This window comes from Ranitomeya imitator, chromosome 1 (assembly GCF_032444005.1).
Source record: "Ranitomeya imitator isolate aRanImi1 chromosome 1, aRanImi1.pri, whole genome shotgun sequence".
In the NCBI taxonomy this organism is placed as follows: domain Eukaryota; kingdom Metazoa; phylum Chordata; class Amphibia; order Anura; family Dendrobatidae; genus Ranitomeya; species Ranitomeya imitator.
Window position 1 is genome coordinate 655,700,072 of NC_091282.1, and position 26,747 is coordinate 655,726,818.

At 41.5% G+C, this 26,747-nt stretch overlaps 1 protein-coding gene across 5 annotated transcripts in view; it reads left to right on the forward strand.

Moving 5' to 3' along the window:
- SEMA6C (semaphorin 6C) overlaps positions 1 to 26,747 on the forward strand; it is a 295,200-nt gene that overhangs the window by 167,916 nt on the left and 100,537 nt on the right. Inside the window, exons 13-20 of one of the 5 annotated variants that reach the window (XM_069728754.1) lie at positions 329 to 484; positions 688 to 861; positions 938 to 1,075; positions 2,015 to 2,092; positions 2,947 to 2,999; positions 5,674 to 5,724; positions 11,643 to 11,792; positions 15,256 to 19,495. In XM_069728754.1, the coding sequence (XP_069584855.1) occupies positions 329 to 484; positions 688 to 861; positions 938 to 1,075; positions 2,015 to 2,092; positions 2,947 to 2,999; positions 5,674 to 5,724; positions 11,643 to 11,792; positions 15,256 to 16,505 (2,050 nt within the window). In that variant the 3' untranslated portion in view covers positions 16,506 to 19,495. Of the gene's footprint in view, positions 1 to 328; positions 485 to 687; positions 862 to 937; positions 1,076 to 2,014; positions 2,093 to 2,946; positions 3,000 to 5,673; positions 5,725 to 11,642; positions 11,793 to 15,255; positions 19,496 to 26,747 lie in introns of those variants that run through there. The other 4 variants (XM_069728755.1, XM_069728756.1, XM_069728757.1 and 1 more) reach the window with 4 other exon arrangements.

Consider the following 26,747-nt stretch of genomic DNA (forward strand, 5'->3'; position numbering starts at 1 on the left):
ATTGAGGTGATTCATAGCTTGGATTTTGAGGAGATTCTTAGCTTGGAGCTTCAAAGAGATCCATACGTTTTGGCTTTTACGAGATCCATAACTTGAGGATTTTAGGAGATCTGTAGCAGAGGCTTTCCGGAGATTCCATAACTTGAGGCTTTGAAAAAGATCTGTAACCTTAGACCTCAAGGTTATTTATAGCTAGGGTTCTGAAGATATGATTAGCCTGTTCCTTCAAAGAGATCGACAATTTAAGGCTTTGAAGAGATCCATAGCTTTGAGCTTGTAGATGTTTGTAACTGAGATCTTTACCTTCCACTTTACTTTTCCATTCCAGGCCCGGGTGTTGTGCAGGTTTTGGCAATGCTGCTTCCTACAAGGCATCCAATGAGTTTCCAGATGAGACCCTTTCCTTCATCAAATCTTTCCCTCTCGTAGATGAGGCTGTGCCTTCCATTACAGAGACACCATGGTTTACAAAAACGACCAGCAGGTATGGAGAAATTAATGAACCTATAAGGAGAATTAAAAGGCAGGGTGCTCCAGAGAAATTAATGAGTTATTCTAATAATTTAGAAGATGACTGTTTATTTTATTCTCCTTCCCAAAAAGATGAACGTCCTTTATGCCTCTTACTATATAAAGATCATTTTGAGCGATTCTTTCTATTTCATTTTCCGTATTCTGATTTCCCAGATATAAGCTAACACAGATTGCTGCCGACACCTCGGCCGGTCCTTACGGAAATTACACAGTCATCTTCTTAGGGTCCGAAGATGGAAAAATTCTTAAGGTTCTTACAGGAACTACAGAAAATTCCACAGTGGAACCTGTCCTCCTGGAAGAACTTAATGTCTACAACCAAGACAGGTAAGTTCTGGTCCTTCAGTTCAATTTTTGGTGCTGTGATTATACAACCCACACAGTGAAATATTGTATAACGTAGGTGCGGTGGGAAAATGGATGATGGGAGAATCCTAGGATTGCAGTTGGATCGAGACAATAATGCCCTGTTTGTAGCTTTTTCAAGCTGTATCATTCGCGTTCCTCTCAGCCGATGTGAATCATATGGGACCTGTAGGAGGTAGGTAACAATGACTCGTGTGTTGTTTGACCAAGAATAGGGGGTATTTCTGACTTTGTCAAGGCTTTGCCCACATCTGAGGCTAAATACTTCCAAGTGCCCTGGACCCTAAGATTCTTGGTAGTTTCATCAATATATGTTAACTTTGCCCGCATACTCCACCAATTTTTCTTCTGGGATGTTAAATGTTGCTTGTAATAAGGGCTCCATCAATCAAGGGAACAGACCATAACGAAGAGAAGAAAGGAAAGATATTGCTTGTGTTTCATAAGTGGGCTGTATTCATTGCAACAATCGCTTCACATCTATTGTTCCCGCCAGTTTTGGAAGCAGTTGAAAAAAAAAATCCCTTCTGTTCTAAGTAAAATGAACCAGCTCTGTAATAATCTCATTAATAAAGTCACATCATATGTGTGCATCTCATGAACAAAGCGGCTTACAATTCACGTCTAGTCATTCATTCTCTGCATGCCCCTCGATGAGACAATCCCACCCTTTCCGACAGCGGGTAAATTTGCCAGGCTGAATAACCCTACCACAAAGTCATCATTATTACGAACCGAGCAATAATGTTTGAAGGGGTCCCAGGATGCCCGCTGCTGCAGCTCTGGTGGTGGAACGGGAAAAGCTTTAATTTGCAGGCTCCTTATTGCGATGGGAGCCAAGAGACAATCGAAGGCTAGAAAAAGCTTTCTTGCCAAATGCATCGTACTCAAGCCTCAGCTCTTTGGAAGGCTGCCAAAGCGTGGTGCCTACAGGGGCTCCGATGTAAGGAAGTCTATGATGGTTTTCAATAAGAATGGTGCTAAGCTCCAAGCTTTCTCGTGCAGACTGTGTTCTCTTTTGCTTCTCAACGACTTGTACCTGGTCCGAAAATGTCGCAGACCCTCATTACAAAAAAGTTGTAACATACAAAGTCAATTATTTTCCTTCCCGCAGAAGTTGCCTGGCATCAAGAGATCCTTACTGCGTGTGGTTAAAATCAGGGAACTGTGCCAATTACCGAGGTGACATAAGGTAATATAACATGAAAGATACATTATATAACAGCTCGGTGCCTACCGGGGGAGGGGAACATCTCCGCCACTCTCCTATAGCAAACTGAAGATTAAGATTTAATGAATGGAGTAGTCTGTCCCTTAAGAGCTAATTAAATGCACCTAAAATATGAATAATCTGGTCAAATAAATATTAAGAGATCTCCGTCTTAACTTCCCAACCCATAAATTATGCTTAAGATGATTTCTATGAGCAGGAGTACTAAACTTTAGCAATAAAATCTGACTTGAAGTGTAATTACATATATAGCTGCTGCATGATGTAGATGGCCATATTGTGCTTAGAAATTACAACCCAATGTGGGATTTTTATTTATTTGACTCATTTATATAGCGCCATTAATTCCACAGCGCCATTAATTCCACTATTGGCACTGTCCCCATTGGGGCTCACAATCTAGAATCCCTATTAGTATGTATTTGGAGTGTGGGAAGAAACCCACGCAAACACGGGGAGAACATACAAACTCTTTGCAGATGTTGTCCTTGGTAGGATTTGAACCCCAGGATCTCAGCGCTGCAGTGCTAACCACTGAGCCACCGTGATGCCCCTCAAGCTTCTTGGTTCCTCTGTCAACATTGCTGAGGGAACATCTCCATTCTTTATTCAGAACTTCCCGACTTCTCTTGTGTTGATAATATCAGGAAGATCTCCTTCCTTCTTGTTATTATTTGACATCTTTATCTTTTCTTTTTGGACTTTTTCAAAAAGATCATGCCTGATTAATTTGTAGGTTTATTTGATATCATTGTCTCCGCCTGCAAGAACATCAGTAATATACTGATACATACTTTTTTTTAATTAACTTCTAGGGTTGGATTTGAGCAAGATATTGAGCAGCCAAAGCATCGAGGCAACTGTCAAGGTGAGCAACACACTTTCCCAAATTTTCTCTAGACTAGATTAGAGGCAGTCCAAGGACAGGCATCTACGTTACTACTGGGCATAGAAGTGAACCTATGCTGGAACAGCCTAATATGGAACAGTCTTAATATTCTTCAAGAGTAACTAAACTTTCTTTTTTATTTATTTATTGATTAGCCTTTGTAAACTTATAAATCTTTGTCATAAACTCTATTACCGTATCTTGCTTCCTTTTCTCATCAAATGCCATTCTTAAAATTCAGGTGCCTAATTCAGGCTTCTTTAGCAGCTGCATTGAACTGCTGCTAGAACAAGAATCTATCTGTACTCAGGGGAGGGGAGCAGAGAAGCTGGAAAAGTGTTTGTAAATAGGAATTGAGTACAGATTCTTATTAGATTGCAGTAAAGAAGAGTTAACTGAGCAGGTAAAACAGCACTTTCAACATGGAGTTTGAAAGGGAAAGAAGCAAAATAAAGTAATGAAGTATATTACAAAAATGTATAACTTTTCAATGGCTGATTTATAATTAAAAAAAGGTTAGTTACTGTTGAGGCATGGAAGACTGGCTGATCCCCCTGATGAGCAACCCACCATCTAATAGCCATATTAAGTGGCTACAAAAATAGTCAGCATGCTACAGCCGTGTATGGTTGGATTTGGTTTCAGATAAAAGTTAATACATCCACCGTAGAGAGAAGAACTCATGGGGGTTGCAGTAAGCGTGACAAGAGATTATTTGTAGGACATGAAAGTCATGTTTTATAGGAGCTGATTTGGCAGTGGTGAAATGTGTGCCCTACAGATAGTCCTGTCTCGGCAGGAGGCCTCAGTGATTGGGCTCCAGAGTGAGGCAAAAGGGATGAAGCTGCCTGTATATTAACTTGCGGGTTTTACTCTAGTCTGATTCCCAGTCTCATATTTCATGACGTTCGAAGCCTTCTGGGCACATTACAAGACTACACATTAATAAGGTCAATATATACCGCCTAACCATGCTGCAAAGTAAAGATCCCATTATGAGTCCTGACATTTACAAGACAAATGCTGACCGGTAGCTATTATTCTGCAGTCCAATGTTGCCGTTATTTATTATCCGTCCTTAAGGTTGCATTAATTTTTTACATTGAGCTACGGTGCTTTCTCTGCTTTTCTAGTATCAGCCATCTTTGTTCTGGTTCCAAGTGAAAAAAAAGTTGGCATTTTGTTTTCCTTTGGATAAGTAGGCAGAGATTGATAAATTAACCATATAATAGTGGAGGGGAGTAGATGGAAAGCAAGACCATGGTCAGATCTGTCTCCTTGTACTATGTGTAAATCAATGGGGTCGTGTCAGATTCTTCCAAAGTGTCTCCCATTTTTACACCAAAATTAGCGCCATATGATAACATTTGGCAACAGAGCTCTCAACACAGACGTGAACATAGCATAAAGCTCGTGTAAGCAAATCGATTTGATTGTGCGACTCTCAGATTTGAAACGGGGTGCGGTTTAATTGAAAAGGGGTGTGGTCTCCTCCAGATACATCTTAGGCATACAAGAGGTAGTCAAGACCTTAAAAGGGTTGACCAGAACTGTGATATTGATGACATGTCATTAGAAACAGATCTATGTCCATTTTTCGAGCAGGCACCAATTGGTAAGTAGGTGACCTCTGCTCTACCACAGACAAATACTTTATCTATGGGATAGGTTCATCACCCCCCTGATCGGCTGTTATCAGCTCCGGCGGTATCTGGATATAGACTGCCTGCAAATCCAGTACCGCACCGCTCTATATTCCCGGGCACTGAAGCTCAGCTGTGATTCATTTTAATAGGATAGGTGATCATGACAGTCCTGGAAATCCTCTGTAAATAGATAATTTGATGTATTAGATACCGTGACCCCAGCCTTTGTAAACAGCATTATTAATGTGATGCAGATCTGTGTACAGTTTTCGAGCAGCCAACATTTGGTAAATAGTTGACCTCTTCAAGACCACGGCACCATTAATATGTCTAGTTCCAGGGTAACACTAATAAGGTAGTGTGCTATGAAAATTAAAAGAGGACATAAGCCACAGAGTGAAATTTTACGCCCCCTCCCCTTGAGGCATCTGTTCTGTTTAGAGGAAAAATAGGGGATATCTATAAATCATTATTATAATAGAATCATTATCTCCAAAACTTTAAGGACAGTAAAGGGCATATTGTAGTCCTGGAGATAAGATTGTTATATGTTTTGTAACCTCATAGAGTGGATCATGAGTTCACTACAGAGGATGATTATTCACCGCCGGCTCCTGACTCAAACTGAGCTTATTGACTCAAGGAAATCTGCGAAACGCACTGTTCTTAAGACCCACGAATGTTATGATATTGTTTGTTATTGTGCATTGAAAACCACGAGGCTCCCCGATTGGAGCCTGTGATCGCCTTGTGATTTTATTTTCATTATGTCTATAACTCATATCTCACTTCAAAATTTTATTAATTTCTCCAAATTATTTCTTCAATATCTCTTATTTTTTTCCTATTTATCTATGTACTTACTGAAAATTGTAAATAATCATTGATCCGAAATGTTGACCTTGTACATAAAAATGTAAACCTTTAAACTAGCAAAAAAAATGTTTTAATCAATCGTTTTCTCGATCTCTAAATCATTTTTTTTTTTTGTTTTATCTCCCTTCCAGATGTTGTCACCGCCTCAGGAAGTACAGACATAGAAGGTGACTCTTCTTATGGTAACTTTCTTGTGCTTTTCTTTTTCCAAACCTTCTGTCATCCTTTCCCTGCCCATATCCCATCATTTCCAATGCTTTCTGCCTCATGTCATTCACATGGTTTTCAAACAATTTGATCACCCAAAGTGGGTGTGAAACCATTGAAACGAAAGCCGTTCCACCATGCTGGTCATAGTTGAACATTTGTGTATGTTGCAGGTCATACATGGTCTAAAAATTTTTCCATTGGCTGTAAGCCCAAAAACGTTGCAACTTGTTGCTTTTAACAAATTTTAAAGTTTGACCAGCTTGCCATCATTCATGCCATAGGCTATTTTCCTTGTTTCAGACCTTAGGAGCATGGTGGCACCATGTATCCATGTATACAGATCCATAATGAGGTCCTCATTGAAGTCTACAGGGCATATACTGTGCCTTGAAATAGATTTTATATGGAATCCATGAGGAAAAATATTAGCCATGCTGCCCAAGAAATATGCTTCTGAGTGTGACATACAGTACTGTACGAAGATTTGTAAGATACAAAAGGGTCATGCTTTGTGTGTACCCGGCAGTGATTTTGGATTATTGCAACCTTATTGTTAACATTTTTAGATTTCATTCACAAAAATTGATAATTGGTAAAAAAAAACACAATAGTTTTACAAAATTTTTCCAATTCTGATAACAAAAAATGAGGTGGGAGGGGTACAGTCTCATAAAGAGAAATGCTAAGAAAGTAGATTGAAAAATTAGTTTGGTAGGATAAAATAACGAGAGGGAACTTTTTATGTCTTCTTTTTCATTTTTAGATGTTTTTAGCTTTTTGTCATTCTCTGCCAAAGAGATGTCAGCATCTCATATGACATACCCCTTGTCTTCATTACCGGCTCTAACATTTCTTAACATTATCGGCCTACTTCCTGTCCATGTAAATTTATTCTTAAGAAAAGTGTACGGACAGTATCGAATAAGATAAAGAAAAGACATTTTAATTAGGTCTTAATATTTTTTTTTAACTTGATAAAAAGAAAAATGCAGAAGAATTAATTTGTGAACCGGCGACACTTTACTAAAGCGGGGATCATTTCAGCAGGAAGAGGAGGCAATGTCGATGTATTACCGTGAGGATTAGACTAGACGGTATATCATTAATTTAACAGCGGGTCCCATCTCGTATCTTTAAGACGTTTTGCTTTAAGCTCGGATTTGTCACTCTAGAGAGAGGTGTTTGTCAGATGGAAAGATTTACTGAAGTGTGACATACATAGAGAGAGAGGAAAAAAAACATCACTCAGATCAGTGGAAAGTTACCAAACCGGATTGACTGTCAAAATTTAACCCCCGGCAACAGAAAACAAGCAGGGGAGGGAGTTTTCTAATTTACAGAATATCTTCCTCATCTCGTAAGAAAATACAGATTTCAATTTTTTTCTCTCTACTCTTTAGTCGTTTTTAACTTTTTTACTTTATACTTTATTGTTCTTTTTTTTAAATTCCCTCTTTTAAAAAAAAAAATAAGAGTGTATTAAAAACATACATTTATGTATAGAGTATACAGAAAGTAGGAAAAGGCCCATGAGTGCAAACTAGTCTGAATGGTGTACAGCCTCAGGGTTTCCTTACATACAGTATAAAAGTGGAGGGGGGGGGGAAGAATATATGGAAGAATGGAAACAAATTCTAAAAAAAAAAAAATTACTGCTTACTTGAAAATAATTTGTAAAAAAAATAGTCTATTCTTAACTTACAATTAAGGATTTGAAGAATTAAACAAAACAAAGAAATACAAGATAAGTCTTTATTTAAAAAAAATATTATATTAATTTTAATGCCTCATGGAATGCGGTTTTCTAATTGTCACATTAACCAGATACCCTACGACTACCTCTGCTTTTCTCCACCCATTTTGTATTAGTTTAATATTTTCCACGTTACACTTAAATTATACATATAATATTGTAAGAAATAAAGTTCCTAAAAAATATAATAAAAAAGTTAGCTTTACGAGCTGGGGGTTAACATTTCAGACATTTTTATTATTATTATTTATTTAGATAGCACCATTGATTCCATGGTGCTGTACATAAGAAGGGGTTACATACAAATTACAAATATTGCTTACAGTAAGCAAACTAACAATTACAGACTGATACAGAGGGGCGAGGACCCTGCCCTTGCGGGCTTACATTCTACAGGGTGGTGGGGATGGAGACAATAGGTTGATGGTTGCAGGAGCTCCTGCGCTGGTGAGGCGGTAGCGGTGAGGAGGCAGCAGGGTCAGTGCAGGCTGTAGGCTTTCCTGAAGAGGTGGGTTTTCAGGTTCCGTCTGAAGGATCCGAATGTGGTTGATAGTCGGATGTGTTGGGGCAAAGAATTCCAGAGGATGGGGGATATTCGGGAGAAGTCTTGGAGGTGGTTGGGTGAGGAGCGAATAAGTGTGGAGGAGAGAAGGAGGTCTTGGAAGGACCGGAGATTACGTGAGGGAAGAGATATGTGGAAGAGACAGGCTATGCATGGCTTTGTAGGTCAGTATTAGTAATTTGAACTGGATACGCTGAGGGAATGGGAGCCAGTGAAGAGATTTGCAGGGGGGGGGAAACAGAGGAGTAGCAAGAAGAGAGATGAATTAGTCGGGCAGCAGTGTTAAGGAGGTTCAAGGGTGTTAGTAGGGAGGCCACAGAAAAGGAAGTTGCAGTAGTCAAGGGGGGAGATGATGAGGGCTTGCACAAGAATTTTAGTAGATTGACTGTTGAGGAAAGGACGGATTCTGGAGATATTTTTGAGCTCTAAGTGACAGGAGGTGGAAAGAGCTTGGATGTGCGGGTTGAAGGACAGGGCAGAGTCGAGGGTTACTCCGAGGCAGCGGACTTCCGGTACGGGGGAAAGCGTGATGTCCTTTAATGCGATAGATAGGTCAGGTAAGGAAGATCTGTGAGATGGAGGAAAGATGATGAGTTCAGATTTGTCCACATTGAGTTTGAGGAAGCGAGAGGAGAAGAAGGAGGATATGGCTGATAGACACTCCGGGATTCTGGACAGCAGAGAGGTGAAATCTGGGCCAGAAAGGTAGATCTGAGAGGCATCAGCATAAAGGTGGTACTGGAATCCATGAGACTTTATGAGTTGTCCCAGGCCGAGTGTATAGATTGAGAAGAGTAGGGGTCCTAGAACAGAGCCTTGGGGGACTCCAACAGAGAGAGGGTGGGATGAGGAGGTAGTGTGGGAGTGGGAGACGCTGAATGTGCGGTTGGAAAGGTATGAGGAGATCCAGGATAGGGCGAGGTCTTTGATGCCAAAGGAGGAGAGGATCTGTAGTAGGAGGCAGTGATCAACTGTGTCGAAAGCAGAGGACAGGTCTAGAAGGAGGAGTACAGAGTATTGTTCGTTAGCTTTGGCTTTAAGTAGGTCGTTAGTGATTTTGGTCAGGGCTGTCTCAGTTGAGTGATGGGGGCGGAATCCAGATTGTAGATTGTCAAAGAGCAAGTTAGATGAGAGGTGGGAGGAAAGTTCAGGGTGGATGTGCTGCTCCAGGAGTTTGGAAGAGAATGGGAGCAGCGATATTGGACGATAGATGGACATAGCAGTTGGATCGAAGGTTGGCTTTTTAAGGATAGGCGTGATTGTGGCATGTTTGAAAGCAGAAGGGAAGGTGCCAGAAGTTAGTGATAGGTTGAAGAGGTGGGTTAGGGATGGGATAAGAGTGGTGGTGAGGTTGGGGAGGAGGTGGGATCAAGCGCACAGGTGGTGAGGTGCGATTTGGAGAGGAGACAATTAAGCCCCCCTTCAGTGATGTTGGATAGGGAGGTTATGGGGTTTGGGCATTGATCTGGTATACAAAGGGGTTGTGGTGGTTGAACAATGAAGACTTGCCTTGCTTGGTTGATCTTATTTTTAAATTGTGTGGCAAAGTCCTCAGCAGAGATGAGGGAGGTTGGAGAGGGCAGTGGGGGGGCGGAGGAGGGAGTTAAAGGTTTTGAATAACTGGGGTTGTAGGATAGGGAAGATACAAGGGTTGTGAAGTAGACCTGTTTAGCAGAGGTGAGAGGAGATTTAAAAGCGAGTGTTGCATATTTGGATGCAGTGAAGTCGTCTTGCAAGTGTGTTTTCTTCCAACGCCGCTCCGCAACCCTGGACACTTGCCGGAGCTTTTGGGTGGTGTTATTGTGCCAGGATTGTCTATCCATACGTCGCACTCATGAACGAGAGGGGCAACCGTGTCAATAGCTGATGTGAGAGTGGCATTGTAGAAAGCAGTGGCACTGTCTGTGTCGTGGAGTGAGGATATGGATGTCAGTGGTAGGATAGAGTCAGAGAGTGTGTGGGTGTCTAGGTGTGCAAGGTTTCTGCGGGGGTGCGCATGTTGCTGGACATGGGTGACTGGTGAGGAGGAAAGGGATGACATTTGTACTGAATAGTGGGCATACATGAATTATGGTAAATGGTAAACAATTGGTCATGGTGAATTAAATAAAATATATATATATAGATATATATAATGACATACATTTATTTTGTGACAAAGAATTAGACCACTTAAAGGATAAAAAGTCTAAAATGATTTGGCGGCGTAAAAATATTTGTTTATGTTTTTTCTATTCTTTCTGTGTTAAAAAAATCTGAAAAAGTATAGACTAATAAGTAAATGATCTCATTTTCCGCCCATATGTTCTCTTCTTATTGTGGCGTTTGGAATTCAGAGCATCTCTGCCACCTTGTGACTGACCAAGGGGCTGCAGTTCAGAAGCCTATATGTCTGTACACAGTGCTTTTTCACCATTTATCTTCCCACATAGCCATAGCCGTATGTCAAAAATACACTAAATTCATAAAAATATTTTCTTGCAATCTGAATTTTCGAGCTGCTGCTCCTTTAAGAACATTGAGTAGAGCATAGGAGTACACATGTAATGTTAAAGGGAACCTGTCACCCCGAAAATCGCGGGTGAGGTAATCCCACCGGCATCAGGGGCTTATCTGCAGCATTCTGTAATGCTGTAGATAAGCCCCCGATGTTACCTGAAAAAGGAGAAAAAGACGTTAGATTATACTCACCCAGGGGCGGTCCCGCTGCTGGTCAGGTCGGATGGGCGTCTCCGGTCCGCTCCGGCGCCTCCCATCTTCTTTCCATGACGTCCTCTTCTGATCTTCAGCCACGGCTCCGGCGCAGGCGTACTTTGCTCTGCCCTGTTGAGGGCAGACAAAGTACTGCAGTGCGCAGGCGCCGGGCCTCTGACCTTTCCGGCGCCTGCGCACTGCAGTACTATCCTCTAGGAGGCGCCGGAGCGGACCGGAGACGCCCATCCGACCTGACCAGCAGCGGGACCGCCCCTGGGTGAGTATAATCTAATGCTGCAGATAAGCCCCTGATGCCGGTGGGATTACCTCACCCGCGATTTTCGGGGTGACAGGTTCCCTTTAATGTCTGTTTGGATTTGTTGATTAAAGGTTGAGACCATTGTAAAATAGGAGCTGTAATCAATTTCTGCACTGTCCATATGTTTGCATGCCATACTGTGTGTTAGGAAAAGGGGTGGGGCTTTTGGATGGAGAACTGACATCTTTCTGGTTGATTTTTCCAGTTGGTATTGATCACAGTAATTAATAAGTGTAGTATTTAGAATTGCTAGAGGTAATCACAGCACATAGCCTATTTGCACCATATTATGGACTAACCCTTTAAATGAGCTCAATACCCCGATAGCCCTTTCGGTAGGACAGTAATGAATTAGTTGCCTCTTACACTGGGTTACTTAGCTGTTCATCCACACTGAATGGTGTTTTACAACTGTCACATTAACCAGATTCCCACCCCTACCACCGCTTTTCTCCACTGCTCCACTCCCCTCCACCCCCCGATGATTCACCTTATTCACCGCTATTGATGATATTGCCGTTGCCTATGTTTTATTATGTTTTATTTCTTGCTGGTAATGCAGGGAAAGTCCCACCCAGCAGAGACATCTCCATTGCCAATGTTGCCTCCCTTGGGGAAGTGACTCACCCAGGCTGGCCTCACTACGCCCCGCCAGGCGTGACATCAGACGGTTACTACCAACGTTCTGCCTGGCACAATCTAAAAACCCAGGGTAAGAGGGATGTTCATTCTTTGTAGCCCTAGGCTCTTAGTAGATTAATTAACATAGACATCTAGATGCTGTAGGTTAGTCCTGGCTTGTACCCACAGTGCCACATCCCCTTTCCCAGTCACGTCCCTTCCACCCATCCTTGATACAAGGCCTAACATCTGCTTTGTCCATCGTGTCCTGTTAGATATCCACTGCTTGTCAGCTTGCTTGTGGCAGGCAGTGCATGGACTGTGCATGAGACTGCAAAGCTCTCGTTACATGTGATAATTGTGCTTGTGTTATAACTTGTCTAATTCATCTAGTTATATTTTCTAGAAGACATCACAAATCTAAAGTATTTCGTATGAGACATAGGGAGCTCCAGTAGTTTTTTTTTTTCCCTAGAGGAAAATTCTTATCTCTATTTATTCTTGTACCGTTCCTCATCAGAATGTAGACAACATCCCTTTGGGTGGCGTTTTCAGGAATGACAACCCCTAGATTTTGTCTGTTTTTCCTTGTGTTGATCCTAAAGTTGTCCTTTTTTCTACCAGTAAAAAGTTGCAGATCATCTCTCCTAGCTCCTACTACTAAGGCAACTTCTTCTGGATCCATAAAAGGTCCCAAACAAAAAGAGTAGCAGATGTCTAACAACCATTAGAGAAACCATTCTCACTCACTATTGGTAGTCAAAAAGTTTCTTATTCTAGGAGCCAATAAGCTTCTGCTTCCTAAGGAGCTCAGAGAAGCCAAATGTGAGGCTGAAAGTTCCAACCAAGGTCAAGCTTTTAGGTCTTGGATAGAGTTCCCCTTTGATTAGGCACATAAGACAAAAGGGAAAGATGTCAAGATTCCATTTTGGTCCATAAATCATGTATAAACAGAAGATAAGGTACAGTATTTTTCCAGCAGAAAGAGGTGTGAAGGTCTGACAACAATCTGAGAAACCGGTCATAGTCTGTACTTTGATTTTCAAAGTAGCCCTAAGACAACCATTTGTGAGGCTAAAAGCTCCAAATCCTGTCAAGCCTTTTGGTTCTTGGTAAATGTCTCCTTTTTAAATGTGGTTGGTTTTCTCTTTGGTTTGTGGTTAGTTTCTATTGGGAAAGTCCTCAAATTTCATTATTGGCCTAAAACCTATATGTATACCTGAGGAAAGGTTCTGTTTTTGAGAGGTGTGAAAGACTGACAACCCATTTTCTATCACTTCTGATTATCATTACTCAAATCTCCTTTCTTGAGCTGTTACTTCGTTTTGCACAGATGAGTATAAGCTTCAGTTAACAAGTCATTTTACATCACGAATGGTGACAAATTTGAAAATGTTTGCAGAATTGGCAAAAAAAACACCCTATCTCTGTCAGTGAAACTCAACCACACTCCCGCTGGCAGCAAAGTAAATATAGAGCTAGTCTATTTATACCTGTCTCAGATATGAATCTGACTCTGAAGTGCATCAATCTTTAACAAATGGGGAAAAAATTAGAAAAAAAACAAACTTTCGATTATTCATAGATCTTGAAGTTGAGAAATAATTATCTCCCTCTTCGTCCCCAGTCCTCACCTCAGCATGAATTAGGTTAAAATAATTGATTCTAGAATAGGATACAAAGAAAATGCAATTTCCCGACACTTTCTGTAAAGGAAATTACTCCAAGAACGTCAAAGCTTTTGGAAAAAAAAAATGTAACAATTCCAAGTGTGGAAAGATTAGAGGGAGCCATGGAGGAGTCGGTGTGTGATTATAAAAGTGGTGTATTAGTTTTTGTGATTGCCCTACCTTCTGTCATGGCTTTGAAGGAGAGAGCTCATTACCTCTCGGCAGCTGAGCGCGCTCCGGTTTGATTGGCTCCCGCCTTTCATTCCATTACTAACACTCAGCACTCGCTAGTTTGAATGTAGTTGTCTCGGGTCTAGGGCTCAGCTCATGCTAGGCAGTCTTTAGGGATGAAGGCCGGTTACATTAGCTAACACAACAATGACTGAGACTCTTTTTCTGAGGTTTGAATGGCACATTGCATAGATTTTCCGAGCTCCTTGATGTCTGATGCGACTCTGCGGCTTCTTCTCCAGAAACATCACTTTGGTCTCTTTTGCGACATGAGTCAGACACAAGAGATAGAGGAAAAGCGAATAATGTAATCGGCGGGACAATGCTTCTTAGAGGAGATGTTCAAGAGAACTTCAGGTCACCAGGAAGAACCGGCTCAGATTATTAGCTTACTCAATTCTGTAAAAAGACTCAATGAAATGTACAAGGACCTAGTAATAAGGGGCATTGAGACCGAGATTGTACACGGGACCATTTTCCTGCTGTTCCATTGCACTTTTTCACTCAAAACTTCTATATAGTATATAACCAACAAAAAAAGAGAAATGATGCTCTGAACCTTCAGAACCTGCAAAGTATTGTTTCAGTGCGAATTTATGTAAAAAAGTAAATGTAGAATTGTCTTAGATTTTGCTGTGACCCAGAATTGGCTATCCTAGTTATGTAGCTTAGCCTTGTGGTTTGGACTAAACATTGAAACTTTCAATCACATATGAACTTAAAGCAAATATAAAATTATATTGTGGCCTACCTACCTAAAGTTTAGCAAGACAAGCAAGTTTGCGTAAGCAAATTGTGCAAGTATAACAAATTCCAAATTATGGTAGGGTTTGGGGGCAGAAAAGCTTAACATACAAAAAAGTCATACTTACCATCTGATTTATGAATTAGCGCCCCCCCCCCCCCATTTTGATTGTTTTTTAGTTTAGCTGTCATCATTATTGACTTTGAACATTGCAGAGCACTGAAACCCTGCTCTGAGACTGTACAGATAATTGGGCCCTTAGCTGTTCCTTCATCGTTTTGTTGTGTTTTTTTCCGATCTCAAAGGAGCAAGACAAGGTTTTGTGGAGTTTTTTTATTTCTGTACCTGAGTAGAATTTTAAACTCGATTCTATATTTTCTTGCTAAACAAACTTTTGGTTTAGTGACTGAAAGTTTGGAACAAGTGCAGAGTCTTGGCTGCATTTTTAAAGAGCACTTGAATACTAAAAGTATAAAAAAAAAATGAAGAATAACTTCAGACTGTAAAAGAGATGAGCAGCATCAGAGTTATTTGTGAAAAGACTTACGGCTATTATTTTGACTACAAATGTGGAGGAGAATGTTTGCGGTTACGGGTCATGTGCCTGAGGTTGGGTGGCAACATGCCTTATGTTGGGTGATGTGCGGTATAGTTTGTGTGCACTTCCTGTCCATAGTGTACAAATAATACCATGACTGTGTTTAAGTATCATGCAATATCGAAATTACAGCACCATACAATGCTTTTGACTTACTGTTGACTTACTAGCAAAGCTATAGAGTCACACCATGCATTAATAAATACCACTATACAAATTTTATATAATTGTGGCTGATATGAAGGCCAGAAGGTGAGTCTGGTCACATTACAATAATAATTAAATTGTATATTTCTCTATTCTCTTGAAGGTAAACATCAGGAGGTCATGGGAAAAGATTCAACCAAGACAGTCCACTTCACTTTCCTTATCGGATGCGTCTTTGTAGCCTTTGTGGTTGGAGCTATCTTCTCTGGACTGTTTGTGTCCTGTTACTGCAACCATATGTTTCAGAAAAGCAAACATAATACTAAGGATCCAGAATCCAATCTTCAACGACCACTTTCCCTGAGGAGTTTGGCAAAAATGAATGGCCTACTAGACAGTCAGTCCAAGGAAGGAATGATGGAAGCAACTTCTCCTAAACTCTATACCACTCTTCTTCACAGTGACAAAGAACAGCCAACAGAGACGACCAAAGCTGGAGGCAAGGAACATCCAGAGCTTCAGGGTCTTCCAACCCCAGAGTCCACGCCAGAACTGCCAATGAAGAACCTCAAAGCCTTTAAGAACCAATGGGAAAGAAACCAGAACTGTAATAATGCTAAAGAGATCCAAAGCAAGAGCCCCGTGTTTCATTTCCCCGTTTCAAACTCCCAAATATTCCAGTTTCCTAGTACTCTGGTCCTACCAAGCAGCATGCATGGATACGACCAACCTCTTTCTAGCTATGCAGATGATAAAAAGATACCCAACTCTGAAAGGGCTTTGAACCGTCATTCGCAGTGTTATCTTCCAAAAGGTGGTGAGATGACCACACTTGATGAACTTCTAAAACACCTTCCAGAAGGTGGAGGGTCACCAAGAAAAATGTCAGGAATGATGGCCTTAAGCCCACAAGCCGTCAGTCCTCATTCCCCTGTATCATTCATGAACAGAGTACAGCCCCAAATTCCCGACACTGAAAGTGCTCCTTACTATAGCTCCTCCACGCTTCCAAGAGACAGTCTGCCCAGGAGACTGGACATTCCACCAGATGTTACTCCTCAGTCTTGTTTGGAAAAACAATCTAGACACCCATCCCAGAGACATTCTCTATCCTCTGGGCACAAGCTCATGAACATAGGTCCAGGAGGGCCATTAGTTTCAAGGCAGCATAGCCTAGGACAAAGTAGCAGACAACATCCACCTCCTCTCCTCACAAGGATGCATTCAACAGGCACCCCAGTGCCCATGGATAGCCACAGTGTTTTTCTTTCTCGCCAACACAGCTACACAGAGCAAACCCCAATGCAGAGGAGTATGGTGAAAAGAACCCTGTCTTTGAGACCAGAGATGTCTACAAACCCATTGTTCTTGCCATCTTCCCCAGTAAAGGAGGGAAACCAATTTAAGTATTAATGATCACTTCTGAAAGTTATACCAAACAAAAGACTCTTCAAACTTCAGTAATGTGAAAACAGATGCTATGAAATTTGCCTTGGTGTTCTAAAACTCTAAAAGAGTGCTTCAAAAACATCTATGTCAACTCTTCTCCAGCAAACAGGAATGTTGTGTTAAAGGACTGGAGAGTGGTGGGAAGCGTTAAGATGAACTAAGCCACTAACATCCCATCAGCTGGCCTTATGTGAAGCCATGGTGGGACTCTGTTGGGTGGTAGACAACTGCTGTTCACTTTTAAGTATTCTACCTAACTACACCGTTTTCCTCTATTTGGAGAGCATGATCTGTTGACCTACGATGACGTCCAATGACCTTTGGTTGGTCCATCGAAAGTTGACAGTATTGGGAGGGCTAACCATTGGAGTAACATCACACATCATACCAATCAACAGATCAATTCAATGGACTTTATCTGTGTCCCTGAGCCGTAAAATACCACTAATGAGGAATGTGTTGAGGAAATGTTTTTGGATGCAGTTGGATACAACGAAAGGATACCTCAAGAGGAATAGAACAAATGTAAATTAACATATATATACATCCATGTGTGTATATATATAAAGATATAAATATATATTTCACAACCTAACTCCATATAAAAGGAGGTTTAATACCCTACTGTGTAGGGGCAAGAAACTCACTTCTATATTACTGAAAATGTATAGTTAAAAAAGAAACATATTGGGGAATAGATGTTGGTGCCTGAGGCAGGCTATAATGTGACCTCCCCCACTTAAGATTAGGTAACAATGGTGGCCCACCATATTATGATTTTCTCACTTTATCAGTATCGCAAGTCAACTGTCTCGTCTCGGCTGTCCTTAAATCCCTGGTGACTTACTGTACATGAGCGTTATATATTCACGATCAGGGTGATGTATGCCAGCCAAGATATAAGCACTGTGTGCTCAAACTGAACGGGGCTCTGACCTACTGCCTCTTTTAACGAGTGTCCGAACAGAGTTGGCCAAGACGTCAAGTTCCTTGAGAAGAGTAAGAGGTTCTCGGCCTTGTGGCTCTGCCTTTGTTTGAATCAAGTTAGCTCAATGGATAGTCTGTGTACATGTGTGCCTTATTTCAATCTAGTATTATGAACAGTGCGATTGTAGCAACACAAGTCTGTATTTATTTTGTCACGGAGTGGTTATCATCTTTTGGGTGCTTTTTGGGTGCTCCACTTGACACTACGTTCAGGACTTTGGGTGCTGTATGGTCCGATTTAGTTTCCATATTCCCTTAGTTCTTTATTTTGATGTTTCCTGTCCAAAATTTTCCGTTGATGGTTCCCATATGGCCTTCATTTGGTCACCTATCCCCTCCAGTGGTCAAGTGAACTTGGCCATAAACAAAACTTAATGAAAAATTCTACCAAGGTTTTCAGCAAGGCCGTGTATACCACTGGGGCAAAAATGAGGCTTTAACCTCCTACTTTATGGTTGGTGTGAACCTATTCACGGCTTCCCCTTTCTACAAGTTCTATAATATGAGAAAGAATTGGGAGGCCATATCTATAAGGTATGGGAAGACGAGGGCTGCAGCAACCCAGCACATGGTACTCCTGTTTTTAATGGAGATGTGAACCAGAATTAGGGCTACATCCAAAAATACAATATGAAGCCCTATTTCCTCTTATCTCCACTTTTCAAACATTGCCCAGAAGTCACAGGATATTTTTTTCATCAGTATCTAAAAACTATTTTTTGGTGAAAATAATTGTCTTTATACTAATCTGCTTAATTTTTGTGTAAAAGATTTAACTGCCAGCGCTCCACTTGCTACTTGGCAAAATCAAACTGAATGGATCAATGCCACACCTGACCGGTGGATAAGCATGGCACTGTGCAGATGCTCAACTCCTGAAAAGCAGAAGATTTTAGGAAAAGCTGGGGAAATAAATTAAAAAAACTTTTTGGCGTCTATCCAGAAAGCGATTGGCCGCTTTTCTTGTGCTAATTGATTTTTACATAAAACGTGAGATCTGAATTAATTATGTTACAATTTAGAGTGACAAGCTCTGAAGATCGCAGACGTGCGCGCCAGCAATAGTGCTTCATACCCAATTAAGTCCCCACAAAAACATCAACACGTTCAACATTTGTTAAATTCGAAAAAAAAAATCACTGCCAATTCTTTTCTTCTGATATCTTCCCTAGGCACGGAAGCGCCAAGTGTAGGAAAAGTTAAAGGGTCAGTTGTTTAAAGGGGTTGTCTTCATATCATCTAGTTGGCTACTAAAGGAAAAATATAGTACAACAAATCGCAAATTGAAATGAATGGCCAGAGCGGTTGATGCTCGGACTTCATGAGAAAGCTTCTTTAAGCTCCTCACCCACATGGACTTTTTGTGATAATTTTTTAATGAATTTAGCAGAGAAAAACTAAATTGTCCAGAAATTGGGGTCTAGGTTGACACCATTGGAGCCCGAGTGTCATTAATATTAAAAAAACATTCTATGACTTCACCCTAGAAGATCTACTAAAAATGTACCATGTGTCCACACAAAGGTGAAAGAGTCACTTTGTAAGGTAGCCCCTGGTAGAAAGCCCCTGGAGATAAACCAGTGGTGGCCTCCAATTTCTCGGTGATTTCATCCTAACATGCAAGTTTTTTTTGTTTCCCACCTCCACCGGGGTGGTAACCAATGGTTAACCAGTTGATTTTGAGCATGAGACTTAATATGGAGGCACCATGCAAGGTATCCTCCCCCTCAGAAGATCTTTCAGTTAATCAGGTAAGATTAATGTCTATGGCAGGTTCCTGACTGGTTCACCCTTACACACAATTGCACCCTTCACCCCTTATTATAAACATATAAAAGTCCGACTCTCCGGACTAAATGACCCATTGTCCTTCTGTATTGACTGACATCATCTGCATTTTTATAAAGACAGTGAATGTAAAATTTGTAAAAAAAAAAATATAATAATAAAAAAAGGAAGGAAAAAGAGTAATGTCTGCTGTCATCTGTTTCCCACGTGGGTGATTCAGAGTGTAGTCGTAAATTAGGCAATGAAAGTACAAGTGAGTCAAACAAGAAAATGCTTTAATGACTTTCTTGAAAGAAAGTTTCCAAATAATGTAGATAAAAAAGGTATAGCTTATCATACATATTTACCCACATTGCCTATTATGTACAATATAACTACTATAATACTGCTCCTATGTACAAGAATATCACTACTATAATACTGCTCATATGTTCAAGAATATAACTGCTATAATACTGTCCCCTATGTGCAAGAATATAAATACTATAATACTGCCCCTTATGTACAAGAATATAACTACTATAATACTGTCCCTATGTACAAGAATATAACTACTATAATACTGCTCATATGTACAAGAATATAACTACTATAATACTGCCTCCTATGTACAAGAATATAACTACTATAATACTGCAGCTATGTACAAGAATATAACTACTATAATACTGCTCCCTATGTACAAGAATATAACTACTATAATACTGCCTCCTATGTACAAGAATATAACTACTATAATACAGCTCCCTATGTACAAGAATATAACTACTATAATCCTGCCCTTATGTACAAGAATATACCGTATATACTCGAGTATAAGCCGAGATTTTCAGCCCAAATTTTTGGGCTGAAAGTGCCCCTCTCGGCTTATACTTGAGTCATGGTCGGCGGCAGGGTCGGTGAGGAGGAGAGAGGACTGTTGCATACTCACCTGCTTCCGGTGCTCCTGGCGCTGTCCCTGCCTGTCCCGTGGTCTTCGGGTGCCGCAGCTCTTCCTCTGTTCAGCGGTCACGTGGTACCGCTCATTAAAGTAATGAATATGGACTCCACTCCCATAGGGCTGGAGCCGCATATTTATTCCTGCAATGAGCGGTGCCAGTGACCGCTGACAGAGGAAGAGGCTGCAGTGCCCGGAGACCATCTGTCCGGGAGAAGGAGCCAGGGGCGCCGGGAGCAGGTGAGTATTTCATATTTACCTGTCCGCGTTCCACCCGCCGGGCGCCGCTCCGTCTTCTCGTCCTCTTGCTGTGACTGTTCAGGTAAGAGGGCGCGATGACGTATTAGTGTGCGCGCCGCCCTCTGCGTGAACAGTCACTGCGGAGAGACGGGACGCTGAGGAGCTGCGGGCAGCAAGAGAGGTGAGTATGTCATTTTTTTTTATTGCAGCAGCAGCATTATATATGGCACAGCTTTAAGTGGAGCATCTACGGGACAATAATGAATGGTATAGAGCATTATATATGGCACAGCTTTATATGGAGCATCTGGGGTAATAATGAATTGTATGGAGCATTATACAGTATGTGGCACAGCTTTATATGGAGCATCTATGGGGCAATAATGAATTGTATGGAGTATTATATGTGGCACAGCTTTATATGGAGCATCTATGGGGCAATAATGAATTGTATGGAGCATTATATGCGGCACAGCTTTATATGGAGCATCTATGGGGCAATAATGAATGGTATAGAGCATTATGTATGGCACAGCTTTAAATGGAGTATCTATGGGGCAATAATGAACGGTATAGAGCATTATATGTGGCACAGCTTTATATGGAGCATCTATGGGGCAATAATGAACGGTATGGAGCATTATATGTGGCACAGCTTTACAGTTAAGTCCATATATATTTGGACAGAGACAACATTTTTCTAATTTTGGTTATAGACATTACCACAATGAATGTTAAACAAAACAATTCAGATGCAGTTGAAGTTCAGACTTTCAGCTTTCATTTGAGGGTATCCACATTAAAATTGGATGAAGGGTTTAGGAGTTTCAGCTCCTTAACATGTGCCACCCTGTTTTTAAGGAGACCAAAAGTAATTGGACAGATTAAATAATTTTAAATAAAATGTTCATTTCTAGTACTTGGTTGAAAACCCTTTATTGGCAATGACTGCCTGAAGTCTTGAACTCATGGACATCACCAGACGCTGTGTTTCCTCCTTTTTGATGTTCTGCCAGGCCTTCACTGCGGTGGTTTTCAGTTGCTGTTTGTTTGTGGGCCTTTCTGTCTGAAGTTTAGTTTTTAACAAGTGAAATGCTGCTCAATTGAGTTGAGATCAGGTGACTGACTTGGCCATTCAAGAATATTCCACTTCTTTGCTTTAATAAACTCCTGGGTTGCTTTGGCTTTATGTTTTGGGTCATTGTCCATCTGTAGTATGAAACGACGACCAATCAGTTTGGCTGGATCTGAGCACAAAGTATGGCGGCTCTGAATAGCTCAGAATTCATTCGGCTGCTTCTGTCCTGTGTCACATCATCAATAAACACTAGTGCCCCAGTGCCACTGGCAGCCATGCATGCCCAAGCCATCACACTGCCTCCGCCGTGTTTTACAGATGATGTGGTATGCTTTGGATCATGAGCTGTACCACGCCTTCGCCATACTTTTCTCTTTCCATCTTCCATCATTCTGGTAGAGGTTGATCTTGGTTTCATCTGTCCAAAGAATGTTCTTCCAGAACTGTGCTGGCTTTTTTAGATGTTTTTTTAGCAAAGTCCAGTCTAGCCTTTTTATTCCTGATGCTTATGAGTGGCTTGCACCGTGCAGTGAATCCTCTGTATTTACTTTCATGCAGTCTTCACTTTATGGTAGATTTGGATATTGATACGCCTACCTCCTGGGGAGTGTTGTTCACTTGGTTGGCTGTTGTGAAGGGGTTTCTCTTCACCATGGAGATTATTCTGCGATCATCCACCACTGTTGTCTTCCGTGGGCGCCCAGGTCTTTTTGCATTGATGAGTTCACCAGTGCTTTCTTTCTTTCTCAGGATGTACCAAACTGTAGATTTTGCCACTCCTAATATTGTAGCACTTTCTGGGTTGGTTTTTTTCTGTTTTCGCAGCTTAAGGATGGCTTGCTTCACCTGCATGGAGAGCTCCTTTGACCGCATGTTTACTTCACAGCAAAACCTTCCAAATGCAAGCACCACTCCTCAAATCAACTCCAGGCCTTTTATCTGCTTAATTGAGAATGACATAACGAAGGGATTGCCCACACCTGTCCCTGAAATAGCCTTGGAGTCAATTGTCCAATTACTTTTGGTCCCTTTAAAAACAGGGTGGCACATGTTAAGGAGCTGAAACTCCTAAACCCTTCATCAAATTTTAATGTGGATACCCTCAAATGAAAGCTGAAAGTCTGAACTTCAACTGCATCTGAATTGTTTTGTTTAAAATTTATTGTGGTAATGTCTATAACCAAAATTAGAAAAATGTTGTCTCTGTCCAAATATATATGGACTTAACTGTATATGGAGCATCTATGGGGCAATAATGAACGGTATGGAGCATTATATGTGGCACAGCTTTATATGGAGCATCTATGGGGTAATGAACGGTATGGAGCATTATATGTGGCACAGCTTTATATGGAGCATCTATGGGCCAATAATGAACGGTATGGAGCATTATATGTGGCACAGCTTTATATGGAGCATCTATGGGGTAATGAACGGTATGAAGCATTATATGTGGCACAGCTTTATATGGAGCTTCTATGGGGCAATAATGAACGGTATGGAGCATTATATATGGCACAGCTTTAAATGGAGTATCTATGGGGCAATAATGAACGGTATAGAGCATTATATGTGACACAGCATTATATGGAGCATCTCTGGGGCAATAATGAACAGTATGGACCATTATATGTGGCACAGCTTTATATGGAGCATCTATGGGGCAATAATGAATGGTATGGAGCATTATATCGGGCACATTGTTATATGGAGCATCTATGGGGCCATAATGAACTGTATGGAGCATTATATGTGGCACATTTTTATATGGAGCATCTATGGGGCCATAATGAACTGCATGGAGCATTATATGTGGCACATTTGTATATGGAGCATTATATGGGGCGTATTTTAATATGGAGCATCTTATGGGGCCATTATAAACTGTATGGAGCATTATATGGGGCTCCTGATTCAATATGGATATTCAAAAACACTTAACCTACTGATGTCTCAATTTTACTTTTATTGGTATCTATTTTTATTTTTGACATTTACCGGTAGCTGCTGCATTTTCCACCCTAGGCTTATACTCGAGTCATTAAGTTTTCCCAGTTTTTTGTGGCAAAATTAGGGGGGTCGGCTTATACTAGGGTCGGCTTATACTCGAGTATATACGGTAACTACTATAATACTGCTCCCTATGTACAAGAATATAACTACTATAATACTGCCCCTATGTACAAGAATATAACTACTATATTACTGCTCCTATGTACAAGAATATAACTACTATAATACTGCTCCTATGTACAAGAATATAACTACTATAATACTGCAGCTATGTACAAGAATATAACTACTATAATACTGCCTCCTATGCACAAGAATATAACTACTATAATATTGCCCCTATATACAAGAATATAACTACTATAACACTGCTCCCTGTGTACAAGAATATAACTACTATAATACTGCCCCTATGTACAAGAATATACTATAATACTGCCCCTATGCACAAGACTATAACTACTATTTTACTGCTTCTATGTACAAGAATATAACCACTACTAGATGGTGGCCCGATTCTTAACGCATCGGGTATTCTAGAATATGCATGTCCACGTAGTATATTGCACAGCCCACGTAGTATATTGCCCAGCCACGTAGTATATTGCCCAACCACGTAGTATATTGCCCAGCCACGTAGTATATTGCCCAGTCACGTACTATATTGCCCAGCTACGTAGTATATTGCCCAGTGATGTAGTATATTTCCCAGCCACGTAGTATATTGCCCAGTCATGTAGTATATTGCCCAGTCACGTAGTATATTGCCCAGTCACGTAGTATATTGCCCAGCCACATAGTATATTGCCCAGCCACGTAGTATATTGTCCAGCCACGTAGTATTTTGCCCAGTCACGTAGTATATTGCCCAGCCACATAGTATATAGCAGAGCCACGTAGTATATTGCCCAACCACGTAGTATATTGCCCAACCACGTAGTATATTGCCCAGCCACGTAGTATATTGCCCAGTCACATACTATATTGCCCAGCTACGTAGTATATTGCCCAGTGATGTAGTATATTGCCCAGCCACGTAGTATATTGCCCAGTCACGTAGTATATTGCCCAGTCACGTAGTAAATTGCCCAGTCACGTAGTATATTGCCCAGTCACGTAGTATATTGCCCAGTCACGTATATATTGCCCAGCCACGTAGTATATTGCCCAGCCACGTAGTATATTGCACAGCGACATAGTATACAGCACAGAGCCATGTAGCATACAGCACAGACACATAGTATATAGCAGACACGTAATATACTGCCCAGTCACATAGTATATTGCCCAGCCACGAAGTATATTGCCCAGCCACGTATGTAACAGGTTAAAAAAGACTTAAAATAAAAAATAAACATATACTCACCTTCCGAGGGCCCCTGGCGCTTGTGTGCGGTGCACGCGGCAGCTTCCGGTCCCAGGGTTGGTATGAGCGCAGGACCTGTGATGACGTCGCGGTCACATGACCTTGACGTCATGGCAGGTCCTTATCGCATAGCATCTTTGGCACCGGAACCTGCCACTTGCACTGCCGAGGAGAGGGGGCACGTTGGAGGGTGAGAATAACGTTTTTTTTAATTATTATTATTTGTAACATTAGATATTTTTACTATTGATGCTGCATATGCAGCATCAATAGTAAAAACTTGGTCATACAGGGTTAATAGCGGCGGTAACGGAGTGAGTTACCCAGGGCAAAACGCGGTCCATTACCGCTGGCATTAACCCTGTATGAGCGGTGACTGGAGGGGAGTATGGAGCGGGCGCTGACTGCGGGGAGTATGGAGCGGGCGCCGGGCACTGACTGCAGGGGAGTAGGGAGGGACTAATCGGACTGTGGCCGTCGCTGATTGGTCGCGGCAGCCATGACAGGCAGCTGGCGAGACCAATCAGCGACTTGCATTTCCATGACAGACAGAGGCCGCGACCAATGAATATCCGAGCCAGACAGAAAGACAGAAGGACAGACGGAAGTGACCCTTAGACAAGTATATAGTAGATAATACTGCCTCCTATGCACAAGAATATCTACTATATAATTGTCTAAGGGTCACTTCCGTCTGTCCTTCTGTCTGTCTGTCACAGATATTCATTGGTCGCGGCCTCTGTCTGTTATGGAAATCCAAGTCGCTGATTGGTCGCGGCAAGAAAGAAAAATGGCCTGCTCCTTACTCCCCGCAGTCAGTGCCCGGCGCCCGCATACTCCCCTCCAGTCACCGCTCACACAGGGTTAATGCCGGCGGTAACGGACCGCGTTATGCCGTGGGTAACGCACTCTGTAACCGCTGCTATTAACCCTGTGTGTCCCCAACTCTTTACTATTGATGCTGCCTATGCGGCATCAATAGTAAAAAAATGTAATGTTAAAAATAATAAGAAAAAAAACCTGCTATTCTCACCCTCCGTAGTCCGCCGAGCCGCACGCACCTGCCCGCCATTTTCCGTTCCCGGCGATGCATTGCGAAATTACCCAGAAGACTTAGTGGTCTCGCGAGACCGCTAAGTCATCCGGGTAATTTCGCAATGCATCCTGTGAACGGAAGATGACGGCAGCTGTGCACGTATCGCCGGAGCTTCGCTGGATCCCGGGGTGAGTATATAACTATTTTTTATTTTAATTATTTTTTAACGGGGATATAGTGCCCACACTGCTGTATACTACGTGGGCTGTGTTAGATACCGCGTAGCTGCTATATACTACATAGGCAGTGTTATATACTACGTGGGCAGTGTTATATACTACGTGGCTGTGCTATATACTACGTGGGCTATGTTCTATACTGCGTGCTATATACTACGTGGCCACTGTTATATACTGCGTGGGCAGTGTTATATACTATGTGGTTGCTATATACTGCGTGGGCTGTGCTATATATTACGTAGCCAGTGTTATATACTGTGTGGCCTGTGTTATATACTACGTCGCCTGTGTTATATACTGTGTGGCTGCTATATACTGCGTGGGCTGTGTTATATAGTACGTGGCTGTGTTATATACTGCGTGGCCACTGTTATATATTGCGTGGCCTGTATTAACGCATCGGGTATTCTACAATATGTATGTATATACAGTGGGGCAAAAAAGTATTTAGTCAGTCAGCAATAGTGCAAGTTCCACCACTTAAAAAGATGAGAGGCGTCTGTAATTTACATCATAGGTAGA